Below are 23724 nucleotides of genomic sequence, written 5' to 3' on the forward strand. Positions count from 1 at the left end.
TACCTCAGCATATTGAAGCGCATCCGACCGACTCCAACTATGTTGCATGCACGCTATGCTCAGCATACGGTACATCACAAACTGCGTACATCAAGAAAACTTCCCTCGCTTCTCATCTCAGAACGGCTGGTCATGTTTCGGCTTGCAATGCATGGCAGGAAACAGAAAGAGTAGAAGCTGAACGTCGCATACAGCGCGATGAGGCTTACACAGCTCCGGCGATCAAATATTTAGATACTGAAATATCCACTCCAACTGCGTCGACATCCATGATTCCACCAACATTGCCAGCAGATGCTCACCACTGGCATAGCATGGAGAGCTTTCAGTACATTGCACGGAGGAGAGCCGAAGAAGAGGTTGCCGCCATAGCACTGAAAGACTCGGAAGCGCAGACAACAGAAACATACAAGGAGGAGCTTGATCGTGAATTTGAGCGAATTTTGGCACGCTCTAGGTGATGAGGGCAACGATGTAGACGATGAATTGGAAGAGGAAGATCCGATAGATGACAGCGCAATTACGACTGAAGATATATGCTCAAAGTCGACATACTTCCCATATCCGAGCGAAACGGTGAGCAATTAATATTGGGTTTTTGCTGGCTTATGTTGAGGGCTTAATTTCAGGCCGTCCTTCTTGATACTCTTGACAACTTGGCTCGATGCCGCTTCACGGGCGTACAACTTGCATTGATCTTGCATTTGCTCAAGCGGACCGGAGCTCGTGATGTGCCAAAAACCCTCAAAGCGCTGCGCAAAATCCAGAAGGAAGTGCACGAGAACTTCGAGGACAAACCCATAAAAGTCACGTCGGCTCAAGGGAACATATTCTATATGAACGACATACAGAAATCAATTGCACGCGACTTTTCAAATCCACTTATTGCACCACATCTCCATCTATATCCCGAGGAAGTGATTGGTGGCCCCGTAACAGAGCGGTGGCAGGCTCAGCGGGCATTAGACTACTTTCCCAATGAGCTAACTCCCATGTTTAGCAATGGGCATCGGCGGTGGTGGATCAACGAGGTGGCTCAGTTAAGAGATGGGCGTTTCATTATTCCGCAAACCTGGATTGTGCGAAGTGGACATCTGACCTGTGATGCATACAGTGTTCAAAGGACAGCAGATTTGCACTGGGATTGCGATGGTCGAGAGCTACAGGTAAATGCCGAAGAGCTTGAGGCTGATTTCGAGGACTTGAGGCAGCGTTTTGGCTCGGATTTTATCTGGACTGAACGTTCATCACCTTTTGTCTCAAGCTTTACGATGCCGAATCCAAAACGCCAGCTCAGTGGTGAACGTGATTTCTACGTTCTTGGCTTGACAATCTGGATCGACGATGTGTCTGGAAATCGATCCAAGCAGTATAATAAGTTCATGGTAATGGTCGCACAGAACACAGCACTTCCTGGCAAGCTCTTGAAGCAGGAATTCCATGTCCATTTCATGGGTGCGTCACAGCATGTAACGACAGCCGAGCTCAGCGCTGCACTTCGAGACACTCTTCAAAGCACTGAAGAGAACCCAATCATCTGCTTCAATGCTCACACTAAGCGTGAAGCAGCCGTGACTCTTCGTGTATCTGACAAGGATGCCGACAACCCTCAGCAATCCGAAGAGGCCAGTCATATTGGCTGCAACGGGAACTGCCCATGTCGCAAGTGCAAATGGGGCGGGTCAAAGAAGGAGAAGGAGTTAGAGGCTCAGTACCATGCCTGTCATGAGCCGGGTGTGGCGCGGACAGCCGCCGAAATCAGACTTGAGCTAACAAAACAGCTCGAGATGGCCACAATGGGCAGCTCAGCCGCCATTGAAGCTCGTCAGAAAGAGACTGGAACGAAGGACAAACTGGCACAATTTTGGATTGAAAAGGTTCTAGCCCAAGTCACATCAATGAAGACAGCAAACCCGAGTCGGTCTCAAAAATCAATCGCTGCTGAAGCGCAACAATGGTTGGATCAACAGCCAGGCGATAAGATGAACCCGTTGTTGGATATCACAGGATTAGACCCAGCTCGTGATACACCGGTCGAAATTCTGCACACAGTCCTTCTCGGTGTCGTCAAGTATATTTGGCATCACCTTCATACAAAACAGTGGTCCGACACAGATCGACACCTTCTGGCGATTCGGCTCCAGTCAACCGATACGAGCGGGCTGAGCATTCCACCAATTCAAGCAGCCTATATGATGCAATACCGCAATAACTTGATTGGTAAACACTTCAAAACGCTTATGCAAATACTCACCTTCCACGTTTATGGACTCTGCACACCCGAACAGCAACAGCTCGTTAAAGCGGCAGCAGATCTTGGCGCACGTGTCTGGGTTTCTACCATCGACGACATGGAACTGTACATCTCCGAGTTAAAGTTGGCTATCGCAAATGTTTTGGATGCATGGGACGCTGTTGACCCACTCAGAATCTTGGTCAAAATCAAATTACACTTACTCGCTCACCTGCCTGATGATGTTCGTCGCTTCGGGCCAGCGGTACGCTTCTCTACGGAGACCCAGGAGGGATATAATGCCGTCTTTCGGATGTGTTCTATCAATGGCAATAAACAAGCCCCGAGCCGTGATATTGCGGCAAAGTTTGCGGCAATGGATGGGGTGAAGCATCTGCTCTGCGGTGGGTTCTGGGAGTCCGCCACAAGCAGGAACAATAACACACTCACCAAAGTCTGGCTTGAGCCCGGGCATGGTGTACGGAACATCATTTTGCAAGATCCGGTCTTCCAGCGACATCTTGGCTGGGTCACGACGGAGAGCGCCAGTCCGGGGTCTGTTCGGCTGGTTGCAGAAGATCGGAATCCGAGTATCACTTGGCCCCACACGCAGGCATCGAAGTACATCAGCATCAAGTCTCCAAAGCCACCAGCTGATAGTCTATGGAAATTTGGCCTGCATGTGACGGCAAAGAGCGGAGACAAGATAAAAGTGCGTGGTTGGGTGTTTGCAAAAGACGTTGACGATGCCGTGGTGTTTGGCCGTGTCTCTGAAATTGTCTCTTCCCAATCAACATGCTTCGTCACACTGGAGCGCTTTAATTGCACTGAGAAGCGACATCCAGACCTCAACTGGCCAGTTGTTCGCCGTCCAACAGGCGAAGAGATCATATGCGGTGTTTCATCTTTCGTTGTGGTAACAGGCGCCCAGCTTGAATTCACTTGTTCTGTACAACACGACTGCAGGAGAGGAAGCTGTCGTCCATCAGTTACAGGGAAACAACGCCAAGAACGGCAGGAAACAACTCACGACATACAGTTAATCAAACACGACGATGACGACCACTTCATTCTAGACATGGGCGCAATCCATAACTTCGAGAAACTTACGCGTGTGCTTCCCTTGCATATGTACAAGCTCAGCCCGCTTCAAATCAACCGAAAGGAATTCCACAAAGTTGCATCGCTCAAGGCACAATCTTCGCGATTGGCCGCTCGGAAAAGAACAGCCGACAGGCGCGCGCAAACGGCTTCTGCTAAGAAGAAGCTGGCAAAGGAGCTCGCAGTGGAGGCAGCTGACGCCGAGTCAAAGGCAACACGAGCGAGGGCAATTGCCGCCGGGTTGTTGGCCCCAGACGACGGGGAAGAAAGCGAGTTGTCGGAATTTGACTCTGATGTTGACTCAGTCGCAGATGGAGCCAACTTGAATCTTGACGCGGAGGAAGATGGCGATGAGGATGAGGATTATATTGCAAAGGTATACAGCAATAAGCGGGTCAGAAATGAACAGGGAGGCCGGGATGGGGGTGGTAAAACAAGGAGGACATGACAGCGCAAGTCTGAGGCGGTGCCGCTGACAATTGGTCCGGATATATCAGTAAGATTTTCATGATATCGACTTCAATTTTGTTGAGGCATATTGTAGAGACATCTGCATTGACTACAAGTATATGTACACCGAGATAGCAGGATGATATATCTACACTGATATCACAATGACCGTCACCAGTACACTATCCAAACATTTGCCGCAAATTTTTGCTGAATATCACCACCAAATATCAGCTCGGTCTCACTTGGGGTCCGTGGTGTAGGCTAGAGTTTTGTTCAGCTTAATATCTCGTTGTAGAATATCCAGGCTATGTTACCAATCCTGGTAGGAGCATCTCTGTAGGGCACCTGTTCTCCGGATTCCAGGGACTAGCATCAAGCATAGGATGACACTGGAGGCAAACTACAAGCCACGGCGTGTTGATGGCAGACTCGACGGTGGTTTGATGGCAGGCATTGCAGCAGCCTCAGAGCACAAAGAAGCATCTTTGTGTCTTTGGGCAGTCAGCCCTTTGACTGCTCAAAGGAATTTCTTTAAGCTCAAAGGCAGTGGTCTGTTCTGCTACCAGAGCTGCCATCGAACCGCCGTGGAGCACACCATGGCACGCCATAGGATTTGCCCCCAGTGTGACATATATACATGCCTCAATGACTGCAAAATTGGCCACAGAAGCAACTATAACCAAGGAGTGGTTCAATGAACCATGAGATAAGGTGGATTATATGCACTATGTACAGACTTGTAAAGCTTGAATATAATTGAATATATTCATATTCTGCACTCAATTATGATTATGAATATGAATACAATTATAATATGCTCCAGCAGGGAGAATATATTATAAATATGAATAAATTATGAAAATTTGGTATTCATAATCATAATTGGACAGCACTAATTATATCCATATTCAGGCTCGGGCCGTCTTGAATTGTTAGGGCATTGGACTGTGGGGGGTCTGAGGAGCACGCGGGAATGGGTGATTAGCCTAGAGAATAGACAATACTGTAGTAATTAGACCTCAAGTTCAGACCATCTTATGCATTACACATTTATTTCATTTACAATCAAGTTCATCAATGATGATCAGCGCATTAATTTCCTTATTTGGTATGCCGGCGATAGCCGGCCGCAGATTTTTGATGATATCTGTCAAATTTGGCAGATTTTGATGCATAATTTCCATGTTTACACATTACTCGAACTTATGGTCTAATTACTACAGTATTATTAAGGTCAAGGTCCTTGACCTTGACCTCAAGAGCAAGGTTAAGGCAAGACAGGATCAAGGTCAAGTTAAGGGAGAGTTAAGCCATATTGCTCCTATAAAATCTCCAAAACCCTACAACACTGCTCTACTGTTCATCAAAGTGAAAACAGTCAAACACAGTTAAACAACATCCTGAATTCAACTGAGATCAATACGGAATATCTGGATTTGTTAGTCATTTCCTGCAGCTTTAACCCCAGACACACCACATTTGATTAGTTGAGTTGAAGGTCCTAGGGATCTCCTTGATTGCTCCTTTTCTACATATGTTAATAGGTGTTAAAGATACTCTGCTTCCTTGCTGGCTTATGCGAGAGCCGACCTGTAGATAGTCGTAGTTTGCACCTCCTAGTAGTACAGAGGCAAACTGTAAAGACTTGTTACGCATTACCGCCCATCATCCACCCTGGCGACCGATCACATATTCCCTAAACGGTGACTACCCCATTCCTCACCATGTTTTGTCAACAATAAGTGCACGGTGCACCTTATTCAAGCCCAAATATTTGTCAAAAAAAATACTGGCACATTATTATTACCCAAATTTGTCATATAGGGTGATTTGTCATATATAATGGCAATTTGTTGCCTATTTCTGATGTATTTGATATATTTTGGCACTGGCTCTAATTGTTGATATATATGACTTTATATCTTGGAACACAATTGGTGCATTTATTTGCTACAAATCATAGCCACATTATAGTCAGCTCAGCTGATATTGGCTTTGAGTTAAGTCCAGTCTGATGACTTAATCTATGACCCAATTTGAATAAAAATCAAGTCTATTTCCTGGGATGTTATTTGATATCTTTCCAAGTTGTTAAAATATACATAAGTATTCTTTGTCCACTATTTTTCAGGGCCCATTTTTTTTTTGACAGAAACCCCAGTGTGATTGGGCCCGTTATCTGGTGAAGAATGTTCCTCCAACTATGCAACTATAAAAAGGGTTAAGTACATTGTCGATGACCAGCGGCCTCAGGCCTGGTTCAATGGGTGACCGAGGGCTAAGTACAGTTATGTCATATAGAAGGCCTCTTCGATGTCCGACTGTTGATCCCGGAAATGTTCGACTTTTAAGGGAGCTTCTGCACGCGCAACGACACAAGAGCGCGACCAGCACCAGCGTAAACCGACTGTAGGCCGAGAGCCTGATATCTGACAGGCAACCTCTATGCGCCGCGCCGAGTCGCTTGCCGCTATGATGGACAGGGAAAGGGCCTCTAAGGATGCACTCGGATCGATCGCATTCTCAAAGCAAAGCTCAGATGCCATGTCCGAGAATGTGAGATGCGCGGGAGAGCCAATGGAGAAAAATAGGAAGAAGGAGTTGAGGCGGCGCATGCGACCCAGCGGAGGCTGTATGGCGCCTTCGTCGCGGCACACGGCGGCCAGGTTCTCGGTGCAAGACAGCTTAACCAGGTGTGGGAGGCCCTCGGCGAGTAGTGCGAGAATGTCGTGCAGGTACACGTCGTCTGGGGGCTCTAATTCCAGCGCGAGAACCGTCAGGGTTGCGGCGTAGGTGGCGATGGCGGTGAGATCGTAGATGGCGTCCGCGTCCTCACACGTGGCGGACAGCACAGCGTGTTCAAGTTGCCATGCCGTGTCCCTTGCGGGGAGAAGCGCAGGCACTGTGGCCTTCAGTAATACCAGCGGCAGGTGCGCGGCCGCCGCGAGCGTACTCGTCGTCGTCTCCGGCTGGAATCAGCAGTGATGTTATGCATGGCTGGCCGCGCAGCATCTCCATGTCGAGGTCCTTCCAAAAGGCCACGTGAAGGTGGGTGAGGCGAAACGGACAGCTTCCCGTCGCGAGAAACTTGGAGAGCGCAGAGTGTTCGTCTAGGGGAGGATCAGACTTGCTCGGGCCAGGTATGAGGTGGGCACTATACCGTAGAAGACAGCTGAGACTTCGAGACATTTGAGGCTTGTGCAGGAGCCGAGGGCGTCGACTAGCGCAGCGATGAGCCGTTCTTTGAGCTCCCAGCGACCACCTAACACGGATGGATCAAACGCCAGGGCAACTACCTTGCACGCGAGACGAGGGTTCCCTGAAATGGTGCTGCACCAGCTAAAGCACCGCTGCTCGTCGCACCGGAGCGTGACGTGGCGATACAAGCGGTCCTCTGCTATCGCCTGAAAAACGCGGCAGGCCAGAAAGAAATTGACCAAAGAAGACGGCGGGGCGCAAAGGGCGACCTCATTGACAAGCTCGACAGGGAACGACCAGGGCTCCATGCGTACGATGGTGACGGTCCAGAAGAAAAGGCAGTTGTGCCACCAGCCGTCACGGTCGCATTGTTCCGCGTTGTTACGGCCTTTCGGGAAGATTTCCCGCTTTGGTTGGAGCCATGACGAGACTGCCGGAAAAGAGTTATCCCCTATACGGATAAACGGCGTTATAATTACCAAGGCTTTCAGAAGCGGAGTGCCTTGCAAAGTTCAAGTTTTCGGAATCAGCTGTAAGCTGCCAAGCCGCCCTAGCATTGAAGTCCTGCAGCCAGTGCTAGCGCTCAGGCTCTCAGGCCTAGGCTGGCAGACGCAGGCCAGTCCTCTGTGAAAAGATGTGAGGTGTTGGCGGACGGAGGAGGAGTGCGGCAAATGGCTGATGACCACGGCCAGAAGTTCCATGGGCAATGAAGAAGAAGAAGAAGAATATATTCCCACAAACCCCTCTGAGGAGAGTGTGGTCTCGTACCTACACACCAGCGCCCCCACCAGTATGCTACGAGCGAAATACATGCAACCATTGTTGTGTACGGATACCTAGTGAGGATCTCCGCCTCGCAATGTCGCGATATGTATCCGGGCACTTGAAAGATTAGACAACATGGAATAACCTACCACTCATTGTGTATATATCTTGGGGCCATGTCTACCCTCTGCAGCACGTCGTGGACATACATTGCGAAGCGCTCAATCCCCTGCGCGTGATGCCAACAGTACGCGCAAGAACGGCACGTCATCGAGACGCCGCCTCGACGGCTCCAGCGTGCAATCCAACGCATAAACCTCTCGCAAAAAGACCTCCCGCATCAAGCGCAACCTCTCGTCATCCACGCATTCCAGCAGGACATGTGCCTCATCCTCGACTCCAGACACACAGAACCTGCACAGACGGCGGTCACGAGGGACAGGCTCCCTGGTTCTCGTCCTATAGCGCAGAACTTCGACACTGAGGCAGTGATTTGTGAGCAGCAGGCGGGTGAGTGCTTTCCGGTGAGCTGGCACCGTGACCCGAGTCAGGTAGTGGCGGCAGTGGCGCGTCACTGGTTTCAATACTCCTGAATCCGCCAGCTCCAGCCGGTCCCGCAGCAGGAAGCATTTGACGTAGTTGTCGATTTGTGACTGTAGGTGTTCATCCCCGACTCGGATTACCTCCTTCTTGATCTCCGCAATACGGGCTGCATCCAGCAGGTCCGCAGGATCAATCCGTATCGGGCGAGGGAGAGCGTAGAGGGCATTGGCCAGATCGCCCGGCCCACGAAGGCCTACGGTGCATCCACAGGTCGAGACTCTCGCGGAGGGCCAACTTAGCTGTACGGTCATCATCCATCTCTGCGAGATACTCAGCCCTTCCCAAAGCCAGAAGTAACCTGCGAGTACGAATCGGTAAGACTCCCGTTTCCGTGTATAGCGCTGCTGTCATGCACCGTGGGCCTACACCTAGCAGGCGGCGCAGGAACTCTTTTTGGACATCCTCGAGCTCGGTCACTAGATCATCCACATCGACTGAGATATCCGCGGCCCTTGTCAAGTATGGGTCTACGCGCCATGTAGAGTTGTAGCCCTATTTTTACCGGCATTGACCCGATATGGTGCTTAAGCGCAAAGAGCATATTGCCCGCCTTTCGCGCTTTGGAGGCATATCTTGTGTAGTTTTCGGCGAATATATTACGCTGTGTTGAGTCCAGCCATGTTCCCTGGAATTTGAACTGGCGGACAATCTCGACTGGTTGGTCGCCGAGGTGGAATCGAGGCAGTTCGCAGGGAGAGGACCGAGAATCATGCATTTCGACTTGTCCGCTCGGAAGGCGCGCTTGCTGCCAGCCCAGTCGAACCACACATCCATATTCTCCTGTAGCTCAGCAGCGGCGGCAAATGACCAGGTAGCATTGTCGTCTGCCAGCTCGGCCTTGTTTACCACCCGTCCCTGCATCATAGGGTCCGTGTCGCGTGGAGGCAGAAGGAAATCTGCGAAGAACAAGTTCCACAGTGGCGGCGGCCGAGTCTCCGGTCATCAGGCCCACCAGTGAGCTAAAGAGGGCGTTTCCGGCACCTTTTGTTGCGTACTCCATACGGGAGTACAACATCCGCATAAAGTCGAACCATGGCCCGCCAACACCCGCATCATAGAGGTCAACCCACAGCCGATCCATGTCTGTGTACGGGAAGGCGTTCTTCATATCCCCGAAGAAAGCATATACTGCCGTTCCGTCGGCTCGGGCCTGTTCCACCGCTGTCCGGAAGATAAATGCGTTGTCCTCCGTTCGGCGGCCGCGGCGGAAGCCATTCTGTGAGTCTGGCAGCACCCCCGCGGCCTCACACCATTCTGTCAGGCGCTGCGCAAAAATCAGCGTCAAAGTCTTTAAGGGGCAGCTCTGAAGGCTGACCACCCGGTAGCTCTCAGGGTCTACGGGCGACTTCCCTTGCTTCAGGATGCCAACTAGCAGCGTAACGAGCCAGGCCTGTGGTGCGTCACAGTCTTCCAGACACTTGTTGAACAGCTCAGCAAGCATCTCATCCTGCATGCCTCGCAGGTCTCTGTAAGAGATGCCGTCAACCCCCGTTGCACTTCGGGGGCTCCGCTTTCGCAGCTGGCCCTTCGCATACTTGATATCCGCCACTGATACGGGCCGGGAGAAGGGCGAACCCGGCGTCAAATCCGTTGTTCGCGGGGGAATAGTTTTGGAGAACAACAATTTCATCGCATGTGCATCTTCATCAAAGTGAGGCGGCAGCACTACAGGCTGGTTCAAGCGAGTCGCGAATGACTGATGCAGTGCCGCTGGTGTTACCAAGGGCCTCTTTGGGCGCGGATCAGTCCAGGAACGCACAAGGTCCCAGAAGTCCCGAACGCTCGAGCACCCACGCAAGCGCAGGAGGTTCTTGAGCATCAACTCGCGCTCCCCCGGGGACGCTTGCTGGATCTCGTCGCAGTCCCAGATATTTCCACTGGTGAGAGCTGTCTGATTTGATTCACTACGATCCGACTCCTCGGACAGCGCAGTAAAGAGCTTCGGTGTATCCACCGCCACTTGACGCGCTTCAACTGCAAGCTTTCCCAAGTCAGGCCAGATAGGTGCAGCTGAGACATCAAGCGTTTTCCGCGCATGAAGGTACAGTGGTCAGAGCTGTCCTCGCGTGTGCCTCTGCAGACCTCAGCATGCCCACCGCAGTAGGTTCCGCTAACCAGCGCATCTCTACCGACGCCGAGCGCATCTTCACCCACTCCGCCACCGACTGGACCACATCCGAGTTTGTGTCCTGCCATTCTGTCAGCGCCTCCCTCGGCGCCTTGTAGCAATAACATCGTATCAGCCTCTGAGACGTGGTGTACACAATTAGCGGTCGGTTGCGGGGGCCATAGGCAACCACTCGCAGTAGTGCGCAGTGCAGAGCTCGAATGTCTGTCTGCCTGCCCTCCACCGGCCCTGCAGCGTTCCTAGAGCACCCATCACCCCAGAAAGCCGCGCCCGCAACCTTACGGGCTGGTGTAGTGCCGCCCCGAGAGGCACATGCAATGTACACCGAAATCGGGCGGGGGTCGTGGTCATACACCTCCCCATACAGACGATGACTGGCCTCTTCGTCATTGATATGCGAAGAGTACACAGCTTCCGCCAGCAAGTCGAGAGCAGTTGCCTCTGCGAATATGATAGGCGGGGGGAGGAGGCGAACGCTGCAAGGGCGTGAAAGGGTGAGTCTCTACCACGAGTTCCAGTGAGGCGTGATCCGACAGATCTGGGTTCCCGCGTTATGCGGAGGGACCCATCGTCGATTCTTTCCAACAGCGATTGGGAGCATATCGCGTAGTCGATCACCGTGCAGCCAAGCGCCTGGAAAGATGTGAAGGCCCCCGGTGTACTAGTCTCTTTGACGGTCCCATTCAGAATAACCAGGGAAAGCTCCCCACACCATCTGTTGACTCTTCTACCCCGAGCATCGGGAGGTTTGTTGTCCGAGGAGAAGCGCCCCAGAGGAGAATTGTGTGGAACTGTGTTACCAATCCGCGCATTAAAGTCCCCTACTGCCAGAACCGGTTTATCTGCGGAAGCCGAACAGTATGTCAGCGCCTCACGAAAGCGTTCCTCCGGGTCCACATCTGTCCACTCTTGCCATCGCGATGAAGCGGGCGGGATGTAGGCACCTATGAAAAAGAAGTCCGCCATATCCAGAACCACAAGATCGGGGCCGCACAGAGCTCCAAGGACCTGAAAAGGGATACCTCTCCGAATCACAGCAAGGACGCCTCCCCAGGCCAAACGCATTCCTGGCAAGTCCCGACGAGACATAGCAACCATATCATAACCTTCAGGTATAGGCAGTGATTCCTCCTCTCCAATTCGCAGAAAGGTCTCTTGGAAGAAGACAATATCATGCGCTTTGATCATCCTAACTACTGTCGGTTCACGAAGCTTCAGCGCGAGTCGGCCATGAATATTCCACGACATAATACTACATCTTTTGTAGCTATCATGAGCTTGTAGACAAGACCGGGAACAGGAAGTACTACCCCGATGCATGCAGAGCCTTCCCTGTAACGCGACGCTTTGAGAAGCTCTTTGGAGTCGCGACATGCAGATGCACCATGCGCGGGGGTTTTGCATCGCTTGTCATGATGTTGTAGAACCTGCGGCGCTGCTGCCTCCCCTTCAAAGCGCATACTGATGACCACCCCCGGCAGGTTGCGCATATGAACAGCGTTGAAGAGCAGCCTGCGCTCCAACCCACATTCATCCAGAGCAAGGTTGGCATAATAGGTCGCGCCCTGGGTCGGTGACAGCTTCGGAAGATCGAACAGATAGACATCCGACACTGTGTCGAAACCATCTCCGTCTGACTGGCCTTTTTTGGAGGGGGAAGGTTCCCGCCGCCGTTTTTCACCTGCTCTCGGCATCGAGGACGGAACCGCAGATGCGAATGGGTTCGAAGTTTGGGCCTTGTCCGGGGGAACGTGTGCCTGCTGCGGGGCCTGGTCTGGCAAAGCAGGTAGCAGGAAGGCTGAAGGTGTATAAGGAGCAGCTCCGATTTCGCTGTTTACGCACGATTAGCCAACTGAGTGTCTTCCAATTCTGGAGAACTATCCATCCCAGCAGCGCCTCCGTCGTCGGCCCGTGAGTTACGGGCAGCAGAAGACGCCCGGATATCTGGCAGGGGGGCTAACATTATGTCAGGGCGGCGTCCGGGGATGCGACGGTTCACACCCATCTCGTCGAGCAGCTGCGCGGGTCATACGCTCCGCCTGCAGGATGCGGACCTCCTTGGAGAGTCTTGCAAGTCCGAAGGTGCCTCTATTTGCTCGTTGACAGTCAGCGTAAGTTTGCGAACATGCTCGCGCATCGTTGACATCTGTGAGTTGACTGCACCCACTGTGGCCTTGACTCCAGCCAGTTCGGTAGCCATTGTGGCGGAGCTGCCCTGTTGACTTGCCGTCTGAACCTCTGCAAGGCGCCGTAGCAGCTTGTCGTAGTTAGCCTGCACCATATTCTCTGCCTGGCCTACGCGCTTCTCGCTCTCTGACAGCATCAACTCCATCTCCAGCATCCGAGAAATCAGACGTTCCTCGTTGCAGAGGAGTTTTGCGGCGCGTTTCAGGGACAGGGTCCCCCGTCTTGTGCTGTTCAAGGCCTGCCAGCGCAAACTTCTCCTTGGTTGTTGGTGCAACAGAGGTCGAAGAGAAGGACGAGGAGGACTGGGTTGCGGATAAGGCCTTTGGCGCCGCCTGCTTGCGGCGCTTCGAGGGGGACGGGGTGTCTGCATTGTCGCCCTCTGCCTCCACCGGAGTCTTGTCCCATGTCGCGTCAGTCTGACGCACGAGGGAACGAGAGGTGGAAATCGGGGGAAGTAGCTGATCGGGTGCCGGCCCTCCAATACCCTGGGTAGCTGCCTCTGGATGGGGAGTGTGAGATGACAAGACATTGGCCGTCTACCACCAGTCAGTTTGGCTCTGGAGGGTATGTGAAGTACCTCTTCCTCGCCTCCTGAGTAGTCTAGAACCTCATCCACAGGCTCCATTGGGACGGCAAAGAGATACAGGTGCTGCACCCGTCTACTCCATCACCGCCTTTATAGCCCCCACCACGTCGTCAGGCCACTCTGAAACTTGGCTGCCTGGGAGAGAGGACTGCGCCTTTGCGAAGTCGGTCCCCGTTTTACCGAGCTCATAGGTTCAAGAGTCCACAAGTGGGCAACGATGACAACGATGCTTCACATTGGCCAGAGTCACATGCATTTAGCGCCTCCACGGCTAGTACATACATGGTGTCGCCCTACTGTAGTACCGCAGGGGCAACATTCCACAGGCTCCAAGCCACGCGTATCAGGCACACAGCAATACCTGACCGGCTGAAACGTGCACTTCGGGCAGCGAGCAAAATTTTCGAGGTGGACAGAGACAGGCGCTTTGCGCACGGCCTCCCCCCCGGATCGGTCGGCTCTCTGGCCTTTGGCAGCAAACACTCGCGTCCTTGCGACCGCCAGAGGCGTGAACTGCAGGTGCATCGTGCTGCCCCATGTCTGATTTCCCGTCCCAAGGACCAAGAACGCCACCTGCCAGCGTCCATGTTGCGCTCTCGCAGAGCGCAGACCGTCTTTTGTCGGCCCACAAGACTGCGATCTTGACGGATAAAATTTCCTTTCATGGGCGAAGACGTTCTTTTCAATGTTGACAAGCGGAAGGAAAACGTGGTCACTCGTGTCACGTCCGTGACGGGATCCAGATCCGCCCGCCATCAGCAACGTGGCAATATGGAGGTTTCCTCCGCCCACCACCGCAAACAAGCTCTGCACCGTGCACGATGCGTCTCACCCACACTCGTGGGGTTCCTGCCCCCATAGCTTCCGCGAGGAGACGCTTTCTGCTCTCCAGCCTTGAGGATAGGCGCCGCGTGGCCGTTGATTGTGCGTGTTAATGGTCCCTCCAACTCGCTGACACTCACTATTCCCCACAGATATTAATCCGATCATGAATGCTGTCTAGTGGATATCACAAAAACGCCCGCACCACGCCTCAGCGAGCGGACTGTGCGCCATGCCCCCCTAGCGAGGCGGAGACCTTCAAAAGTGCGCCCCACCCACAGGTCTCCCCAACTGCCTCCCCTTCCTCGACTCCCCACTTTCTTATCCCCTCAACTATCCAACTATGTCGGACGTTCTCGGTGTCATTGTCCTTGCCCGCAATGGCGAGCGGACAGAGTACTACCAAGACCCCTCCTCTTATGCGGGCGGGCTAACCGACTCTACACCACTGGGCGTGTCTTCTCTTCACGCGCTGGGCAGCCAGCTTCGCGAAACTTACCTCACACCCGGCGCCCCGGCGTTCATCGACGGCATGTCCCCCGACCTCGCTGACACCGAGCAAATCAAGGTCCGCGCCAAAGCAGGGACAGAGGGCCCGGTTGTCTTCGACAGCGCGATTGCCCTCCTGCAAGGCTTGTTCCCTCCCACCCCCAAAAACAAGATCACGCTCGCAGACGGGAAGGAGGTCGTCGCACCGCTGGGCGGGTATCAATACGTGCCGAGTAAGATTCTATTCTCTACTTGGTTTGCGTCTGATAATTACTAGTGGAGACTGTTGAGCCCGGCAATGACCGATCCATGGAGAGCTGGACCGACTGCCCCGTATGTCCCGCTTGTGTCCAGGAGCGAGCGCTGATTGTCGGAGACAGAATTTCAAGAAACACGTCGTGTCCTTCCACTCTTCGGACGAGTTCAAGAAGAAGGCGAAGGAGGCTGCGCCATTTTTCAAGGAAGCCAAGGACTTTGTCTTCGGGCGCGCCGCTTCTTTGGAAAACATTGTGCGTTTGCCATGTGCTTGACTTCGCTTTGCTTATGCTTCAATAGTGGAATGTAATGCGCCATCTTTTGCGGCAGGAGCTATCTACTGACGCCCAAATAGATTCATGACTTCATGTCCACGCAGCTTACTTACAACCAGACATACGCGTACCGCCTTCCACCGACATATGTCGAGCAGGCGCGCGGGTTCGCCGACTGGCACGAAGACAGCGTATTTTCGGACACCGATGCAGGTGGAATCGGAAACAGTAAGCTTTCATTTATGAAAAAGAATAGCTGATGACGAGCATAGTCGCCGGCCGCACGATGATGCACACGATTCTGACGTCGCTCGAGCGCATCGCGTTCAACGGCGACCCACTGCAGATGATGCTCCTCCAGACAACGTATCAGCCGTTCATCTCGCTCTTCCATGAGGCCGAGATCGCCGACGACGCGGGCAAGAAGCTCCAGGGCATCCGTATGTTCTTCGGGTTTCTTCAGCACGCAATTCACCTGTACTAGCTAACTTCGGCTCCGCCCTCGCCATCGAGCTCCGCAAGGGCGCGCCACCGGACACGCGCGACTTCTTGCGGATGAAGTTCCTCAACGCGACGGAGGGCGACTGGAAGCTTGTGCATCCGTTCGGGCACAAGGCGGACATCCCGCTCACCGAGTTCATCTACCGCGCAGAGGTGCGGTCGCTCGCTTTGAATGTCAATCGCTGTGCTGACATGCTGTAGGGTGCCTCGATCAAGAGCAACAAGGAGTGGGCCCAGGTCTGCGGCGCCAGTGGCAGTGCAACCAGCAGCCGGCTGTCGCTCCCGACGACCGCGCACGAGGCCGCCCGCACCGCCGTCCCGCTCGCGCTGGGGATGATGCTCGCGCTGCTCTTCGTCTTTGTCAGCCACTTTGTGCTGGGCGCGGTCCGCCGCAAGCGCGAGGCGCGCCGGGTGCGCCTGTTGGGCGAGGAGGCACAGCTGCAGGGCCCGCAGGCGGTGGTCGTGGATAAGGTGCGGCTGTAAGGTGTGAATCCGGGATATTGTATTCTATTTTGCTGTGATCTCGGTGCGTAGTAGCCCGTCCGATGTATGTAGTGAATGAACGATCAATTTTCTTCTTGCACATACAGCCAGTGTTGCTAAAGTGAAGTTGAACATTGGTCAGCGGCCATTGACTGCCATAAAACGCCACTAATAAGTACAACATTACATTATGGACCTTGGCACTCATCAACCGTCCTCCGGTCCGATCCAGGTGGCTCAAAATAGCCGCTCACAGAAATTCAGGGAGTTCCTTCTCCCAAATCGTTTGACAGATATCATCTCCGCATATGAGAAGAGCATCATTGATTTCCAACCGTGACATGACCTGAATGTGATTATATATTTCTTTCAGTTCAGACGCTTTCTTAATATTGTAACTCACTGGCAGTTGTTTGCTACACTAGATACCAACTACATGGTCCACCAGAGACTTTTTGTGGCTATTACTCCAAGTAAGCCGAGCAAACAATTGATGTTTGTATTTCCTATACTGACAATCAGTACCAGAGCTGGCAAGAGATTGTCCTCCCCCATCAAAATTCTTCACTGGGAGACAGGATGCCTTACAGAAGCTGGATGACATTTTCAACTCTACTACTAATACAGAGCAGAGTGTTGTTCTGCTTCATGGTCTTGGTGGTGCAGGAAAAACACAACTAGCTTTGAAATACATTGAAAATGCTGGTTCAAGGTTATATAACAACTTATCATAGTTAGCCTTTCTGACCTCCCATGATCAGATTCTATGAACAGTTCAAGATTGATGCCAGCAGTGAAGAAGCAATTGAGGCAGGGTTCAGACAGATAGCCATTGCAAAAGATATTGGAGACTCTGTGGCAGCTGCACAAACATGGTTCAAGCAGAACAAAACTGACTGGGTTATACTGTTTGACAATGCAGACAAGCGAGACCTAGATCTTGGCAAATATTTACCTAGGTGCTCTCATGGCAATATTATTATAACATCTCGCAATGCTCTCTGGGTTCATGCTGGATCCAGAGACAGGGCCATCAAATTAGCAGACTTTCCTATGGATGATGCTGTTACTCTGCTATTATCATTATCAGGAGTGGAATACAATGCAATCAACAGATCAAAAGCAGAAAAGATAGTCAAGGTGAAGTATACCTCCTCCAATATGAGAATCTTTCTGACTCAATGAGGAGTTGAAATGTTTCCCATTGGCAGTTGCCCAAGCTGGGGCCTTTATTGGCCAGTCATCATCACTCCAAGATGATATTTCTCAATATTTAGTAGTCTATGAGGAGAATAAATCTGCAATTTTGAGTGAGAAGCCTTATCAATCTGTTACAAACTATGACTGGACAGTATATACTACATGGAAGATTAGCTTTGATCAACTCTCAGCCAGTGCAGCACAGTTCATACAAATATGCTCATTCTGCCACTATGAGGGCATTACTGAAGATATCTTCAAGAAAGCCTTTGAATACAGGCCAGATAATACCTCTTTGGAGCCAAGTGCAGAGGAACTTGAGCCAAGCAATGCCTTTCTTCAAAATTTCAGGAATCTAAACCACAAGTGGAGTAAGTTGAAGTTTGAGAATACACTTACAGAGCTTCATCACTATTCTTTGGTCACATTTCATAATGCTGCCTACTTTATCCATCCACTGGTGCATGAATGGACAAGAACAACCATTCAAAACCCAGGATTAAGCAGAAAATACATGCTTACTATCCTGGCTAGAGCTGCAATACGTTCCCGAAGCCTCACTGAGGAGCTAAAATTAGTTTCACATGTGAAAACTATTATAGATTTTGGCATCCAGGTACCATTTGTCCTGGAAAGATATTTGATAAAGATCTACAGTGCTGCTGGATGGCTAAAAATAACAGATGAGGCAGCTCAGCGAGTATGGCATAACTTTGCAAAACATGTTGATCCAGATGATCTAGAAAGGGCTTCTGTTGAAGCTCAGGTTGCCTTGGCAAAAATGCAAGTTGGGGACTATGAGGGTGCTGAGGTATTTCAAGAGCATGTTGTTGAGCAAAATCTTAGAAAATGTGGTTTTGATGATCAAACTTTGATTGCAATAAACAATCTGGCAATCATATACTTGCATCAGGATAAATATGAGCAAGGAGAATATTATCAGAAGCTTATTGTGAGATGTTACAGGCAATTATATGGACCAAGGCACCCTTAGACCATTCAAGCATTGGGCTTGTTGGCTGGTACATACTGGAGACTAGGGTGCTGTGAGTAATGCAAAAAAACATTACTCACACCGGTTTCGAAACCGGTTTCGAAACCGGTTTCGAAACACCCCCTGTTTCGAAACAGTTTCGAAACCGGCCGGCCGGGGGGGTCCGCTGACAGTCGGCGGCTCGGGACAGCGCCGGGTATCACAATCCCGAGGCACACTATGCGCCAAGCCCAACTGGAGCAGCAGTGGAGCCCCACTGCCGTGAACACCCATCTGCCCGGCCTTCCGCCAGTAAGTGCAGGTGATATTGGGAGGGCATCAAGCCCTGACAGCCGGGCCCGGGCTTGCCGGAGAATCACGTGTCGGTTTCGAAACCGGGTCGGCCGGCCACGGCATTCAAAACTAACACGTGTTTCGAAACCGGTTTCAAAACCGTTTCCGAAACCACAGTTACTCACAGCACCCTACTGGAGACAGTTGAAAGTTGTAGAAGGGACCCATGTCTATATAGAGATGCTGTCTGGAGAGGTAGATTTATCAGCTTCTGACTGCCAAGAGTCTCCGCGTACAAGAAATCAAATTTCTCGTGCCTATATATTTCTAGGCCAGTTTGAGAAAGCAGAACACCTTAATAAGACTCTTCTTAAAAAGTATACTTTGCTGCTGGGGGAAAACCATCCAGACACTATTGACATTGCAGCCAACTTAGTTGTCATCTTGCTAAACCAGGAAAAATACAATGAAGCCCAACTCTTACAGAAAAGAGTGCTTGAGAAATTCCATCTTGTATATGGACCAGACCATCAATACTGTAGTATTTCGATCAATTAATCATGTCACGGTCACATTGAGATTTTTGGCCGAAATTTTTCTGCCTGTCACAGGTCACAGCAGATATGTTTGGTCCGAAACCATCCCAAAATGGTAATTTCCAAATTTTTACTTCCATATAAGGCAGGAGGTCACACCAAATTTTGCCCTTGGCTGAATTGCACATTTCTGCCACATGTGTCACAGGTCACAGGGCTGCAGAATTGATTGAAATACTACAGTATACGGTACAGGCTGAAGAGCATCTTCTTGATGTGTATAGGCTACAGGAGAATGAAAAGCATGATACTTAAATACCCAATGTGAAGGACAAGAAATCAATTTGAATTTACTGTTGATCATGATATTATCAATACCCAGAGGACCAAGTTCCCTTTTAGGCAGGTGAGAAGGAGTATGATCGTAGGAAGAGTAGCCTATTTATCTGCTGGTTGATACAAATTCCTGTACCTTCTAATAACAAAAGAACAACTGTTAAGTTTTCATTTCAATTGTTTGGGTGAATTGATCTTTGATCAATGGGCCTTGACTAGTTATATTTCTTCCCTACCAATGTGACAGGTTTACACCAGACCTTCTCAGTACTATGTCCATGCGTTGAATTATTCAGTTCGTAGACTATCCAAAAGCCTCTCTACATCTTCCACACGGAGTTTTTCCCTCCGCCTGATTGTGCAATTAAATGGCAGTGGAAACCTGCCATGCATATAATCAGCCTCATCTCACAATCAAGGGAACAACACGCACGAGATGAACCCTGAGTCATACTCATATGTCGGTTCGACGTCTTTCCCCTCCCCATCGCGTGCCTTCATGACATCAAACACGGCGAGCACGCATGCAATAGTGAGGAACAACGACACGCGCGCCATGTGCCGGCCTGGGCAAATGCTGCGATTTGTCCATCGTCAAAGCACATTCAGCGGAGTACGGAAAGACAGCTCACCGACGGCCATAGCCAAATGCGCTTTCTGGGTCGACGGCACTGAGATCTGGTTGCCATGTAGGGTTTCCCTCCAGTCCGAAGTCGGGCAGCGGGAGGAGAAACCGCTCAGGCTTGAAAACATAGGGTTCTGGATACGTCGCCTACCGCTAACGATAAAAAGGTCGCGCCGTAGAGGTCTCTACACTTACTTCATCGTGTAGAATTGCCCTGGTCGACATTCAACTTGGTGCAATACCTGATATTTCCACGTACCATGTGTTGCCGATAACGATCGAATTCGCGGGGATTCGATACCCACGATATTCATCCTCCGACGCAAGATAATGTGGAATTGCTAAAATCAATCAGTGTTTGCGTTCTGCTATAAGCGACGGCTCACCTATCGGTCCTAAATTCCGCCACCGTAACACCTCTTTAATCAGTGCGCTGACATACGGCATATGCCCCGCATCGTAATCCTCACACGACGGCAGGCGCACACCACCGGTGATTCCATCGATCTCGGCTTGAGCGCGTCGCATGGCCCCTGGATTTGCGAGCATGGCGAGAATAAAGTTGGCGAATGCCGACAGTGTCGTATCCGCGCCGCCAAGATACAGCGTGCCCGCCATTGAGCGCACGGTCTCCGCGTTGTAAAACGCATGCGGATCGCACAATCCTTGCAGCTTGGAAGCCACGAAGGAAGGTGGCGCAGTTCCTAGTTGCTTGAGAGGAATATATGATCAGTCACTTAGAGTCTTTCCAAATTGACCAGTCCACACCATTTGGCGCTTGGTCTCGGCGAATGGGACTTCCACGAGATCCTTTGCATAGTCTCGCCAGATCCGGGCATCTTGTTGAAAGCCTGCGCCAGGCACCCATGCCGGAATATATTTCAAGAGTGGAATAGCGTCCTTGCAGTTATCAGCTACGCGGATAATACTATGACGCGATGCACGACAAACCACCAAATATTTCCCAGGCACGCCCGCGGCGGATAGCGTGCCGACGGCGAGCTCGGCGATGCGAATATACGGGTCATTCGTCTCGAGTAGGTCGATTCCATAGGTGCTCTTCATCGTTATTTCGGCGGTCCATCTGCACTGAACGTCAGTCTTGTCGCACCAGAACGACACGACAACGCATTCACCTCCTAAAGCACGCAATCCAATCTTCGTATTCGCTAGTTCCAGTAGGGCCGGCCGTTTCTTCAAGCTGCAGCAAGCGACGAAGAAGATTCCGGGTCGCGGCGAGCTGTGCGGGCCTGAATTGGCGCGACTTCGCGACACTCCCGAAGTCCTGGTTCATTAGTCGACGATTAGCCCGCCTAAGAAGTAAGCTGAATATGTTGCGGGTACTATTTCACTGAGAGCACAGACCACTCGTCACCATACTTCATCATCGCTATGAAAATTGAATTCATGCACCATTTATGAAAGAAAGAAAATAAGACATACCGACGTTATAATCATATCCCATGAGCTCAACAACCATCGGCGACCGCGGGCTGCAGCGATTCATCGTACAAGGAAACAGCTTGTGGAAGTCATACCGGTCAGAATACAGTGCGGAGCGTTTCTCTAGTAAATCTCGTGTTGCCTCAAGGGAGCAGAGCACGATGAGGGACTGGCCGGCGATGTCGAGGTGGAGGATATCGGACTCTAGTCATAGTGAGTAGGCAGCTGCAAGGATCAGACGGCAAACCTACTATACTGTTTGCTCCACGCCATGTACGTCTCCCAAGGATGGTGGGATGGCATGTCCAGTAAATTCCCTAAGAGCGGGAGCTTCTTCGGACCGGGCGGAAAGCGCTTCTTCGCTCCTTTGTCCGATTGACGCTGGGCGTAGAGCCCGTACAGCGCGATGCCAATTCCCGTTACAAGCAGTAGCGCAGAGGATTGAGAGGAAAGTGGTGCCATCGGAATTCGGGAGAAGGTATTGGATCCGCGAAGGCCTGATATATCCAGCAAGAAGCGGTGTTTGTGGGGTCGCGATGGGTAAAATGGCTAGCTTGTGGGCCCACCTCGTGTCCGAGTCCGCGGATCTGCCAGCGTGTTGAATGGAACGCTAAGTCTACTTATGCGATGATGGGACCCACGGGTAGATAGACGGGAGACAAGAATTGGTCCGGGGCACGGGCATTGGCTGGATTAACGCCGCAATTGACGGGATATCAGCACTAGAGCCGGTTCCGAGAGCCACAAGACCACGCACCTGCCGGGGCGATCTGTTCCCCGCCCGGTGCGCGGCTCTCCGCGGAGAACAGCCCTAAAATCGTGGGGGCAACAACATTGAGCCATCCCGCGTGGATTCCGAAGCCATCGTTTAGCCGCAACGTGGACCTCTTGTTGACCGATGGTGGCGGTTCGTGTCAAGGAGTGATTCGTGTGACATGATTATTTATCATTTGTGTGACATGATTATTTATCGGCCACCGTGACGGCTAACTATTTTTTCTTGGTTTTTTCATCGTGAGGCGAGTTGCAGCCGAACTTCCGTTCCCAGATTTCCCGAGGCTGGCCCGATGCATCTTTAACAACTGTCAGAACCTCTTTGGCCTACTCACCTATGTTGAAGTATCGGGTAGCGAACCCGAGTATCGCCGGCCGGATGACATCAGCGCCGGACCGAGGCTCCGCATCAGGAATGTTCTCTAACATTCCATACTGTAGAATATACCAGAACAAGTAGAGTAGTATAAATACTCTGTATTCCTCTGTAATAAGCATTGGTTTTCCCCTTCTTCCTTCAACAGGTTATGGGCCCCGCCTAGCCTGAACTGTTAACACACGCACCAATCCTCGCCTGCATCATCCTCCCACTCCGCGGAACTCTCACGCTATGACGCACACTCTCACGCCTCTCATCAGCGCCAGCGCATCAGCACTCTTGCCGCCTAGCTACACCCTGGAGACAGCCCAACGAGCGCCTTTGGGACGGACCGGACAGCGAGTACACAGCACCCCCACGCCGGATGACCCCACGGCATCGCCAGCGCGTACCGCCTCACAGCACAGCCATCGGCCCGGGACCACCCGCGATGCGCTCCTCCACTCTCTTGGCAACTCCCACGCACACTCGGACGGCAGCAGCACTGCACCGTCGCCAGCAGTCAGCGGCTCGGGACCGCCTTCACACCCCCGGCCGGATGCTCGTCTCGATACGGCATCGCCCGCGCCCAACTCCTCGCATCAGCCTAACAGCGGACTCAGCGCTAATGCCGCCAGTCGCCAGCTTACCTGTCACCATTGCGGTCGGCCCGGCCATCGAGATTCTCAGTGCCGCGACACGCACATTGCCTACACGGCCCAGCAACGATCATCCAACTATCACCGCACCATCCGCCATTGGCGTCGACGCGGGAACCCATCACCGGCTCGAGAATCCTCGCCGGACACCGCCCTAATGGCCAACGGGCAGCAGCCGACGCTGACCCGGAGCTCCTGGCTGCTCGACAGCGGAGCCACCACCCACATCGTCAACAACAAAGCACTTTTCCACACATATATGCCGCTACAAAGCCATTATGTAGTCGGAATTGGTAAGCTTCCAGCACTGGGGGAAGGAACGGTACGACTGCAATTCAAAATTGGGTCTAAGGTAAACAAGGTCACGCTCCTCCGCGTCCTCTACCTTCCGGCTTCACCCCACAACATCATCTCACTCGGACGACTCCACCGCGCAGGCTATCGCCT

At 51.9% G+C, this 23724-nt stretch overlaps 3 protein-coding genes across 3 annotated transcripts; 2 read left to right on the forward strand and 1 right to left on the reverse strand.

The window, feature by feature from the left end:
• Positions 1-269: 269 nt before the first annotated feature.
• Positions 270-3782, forward strand: MIND_00915600 (uncharacterized protein; the record flags this gene model as incomplete). The annotated part of the gene is made up of 3 exons (XM_037365790.1): positions 270-426; positions 479-576; positions 630-3782. The coding sequence occupies 3 exons, from the start codon at positions 270-272 to the stop codon at positions 3780-3782; spliced, it is 3408 nt and encodes a 1135-aa protein (XP_037217202.1).
• A 10637-nt stretch (positions 3783-14419) lies between these two features.
• MIND_00915700 (uncharacterized protein) lies at positions 14420-16079 on the forward strand (the record flags this gene model as incomplete). The annotated part of the gene is made up of 8 exons (XM_037365791.1): positions 14420-14798; positions 14843-14898; positions 14946-15074; positions 15121-15126; positions 15176-15323; positions 15368-15535; positions 15580-15749; positions 15798-16079. The coding sequence occupies 8 exons, from the start codon at positions 14420-14422 to the stop codon at positions 16077-16079; spliced, it is 1338 nt and encodes a 445-aa protein (XP_037217203.1).
• A 3627-nt stretch (positions 16080-19706) lies between these two features.
• Positions 19707-22329, reverse strand: MIND_00915800 (Cytochrome P450; the record flags this gene model as incomplete). The annotated part of the gene is made up of 16 exons (XM_037365792.1): positions 19707-19800; positions 19852-19995; positions 20051-20190; positions 20239-20257; positions 20303-20384; positions 20430-20754; positions 20812-20943; positions 20995-21127; positions 21180-21356; positions 21409-21433; positions 21487-21536; positions 21582-21690; positions 21738-21983; positions 22053-22073; positions 22128-22174; positions 22244-22329. The coding sequence occupies 16 exons, from the start codon at positions 22327-22329 to the stop codon at positions 19707-19709; spliced, it is 1830 nt and encodes a 609-aa protein (XP_037217204.1).
• Between the last annotated feature and the right edge of the window lie 1395 nt (positions 22330-23724).

This window comes from Mycena indigotica, assembly GCF_014461135.1.
Source record: "Mycena indigotica strain 171206Taipei chromosome Unknown Mind.scaff0008, whole genome shotgun sequence".
Taxonomy (NCBI): Eukaryota; Fungi; Basidiomycota; class Agaricomycetes; order Agaricales; family Mycenaceae; genus Mycena; species Mycena indigotica.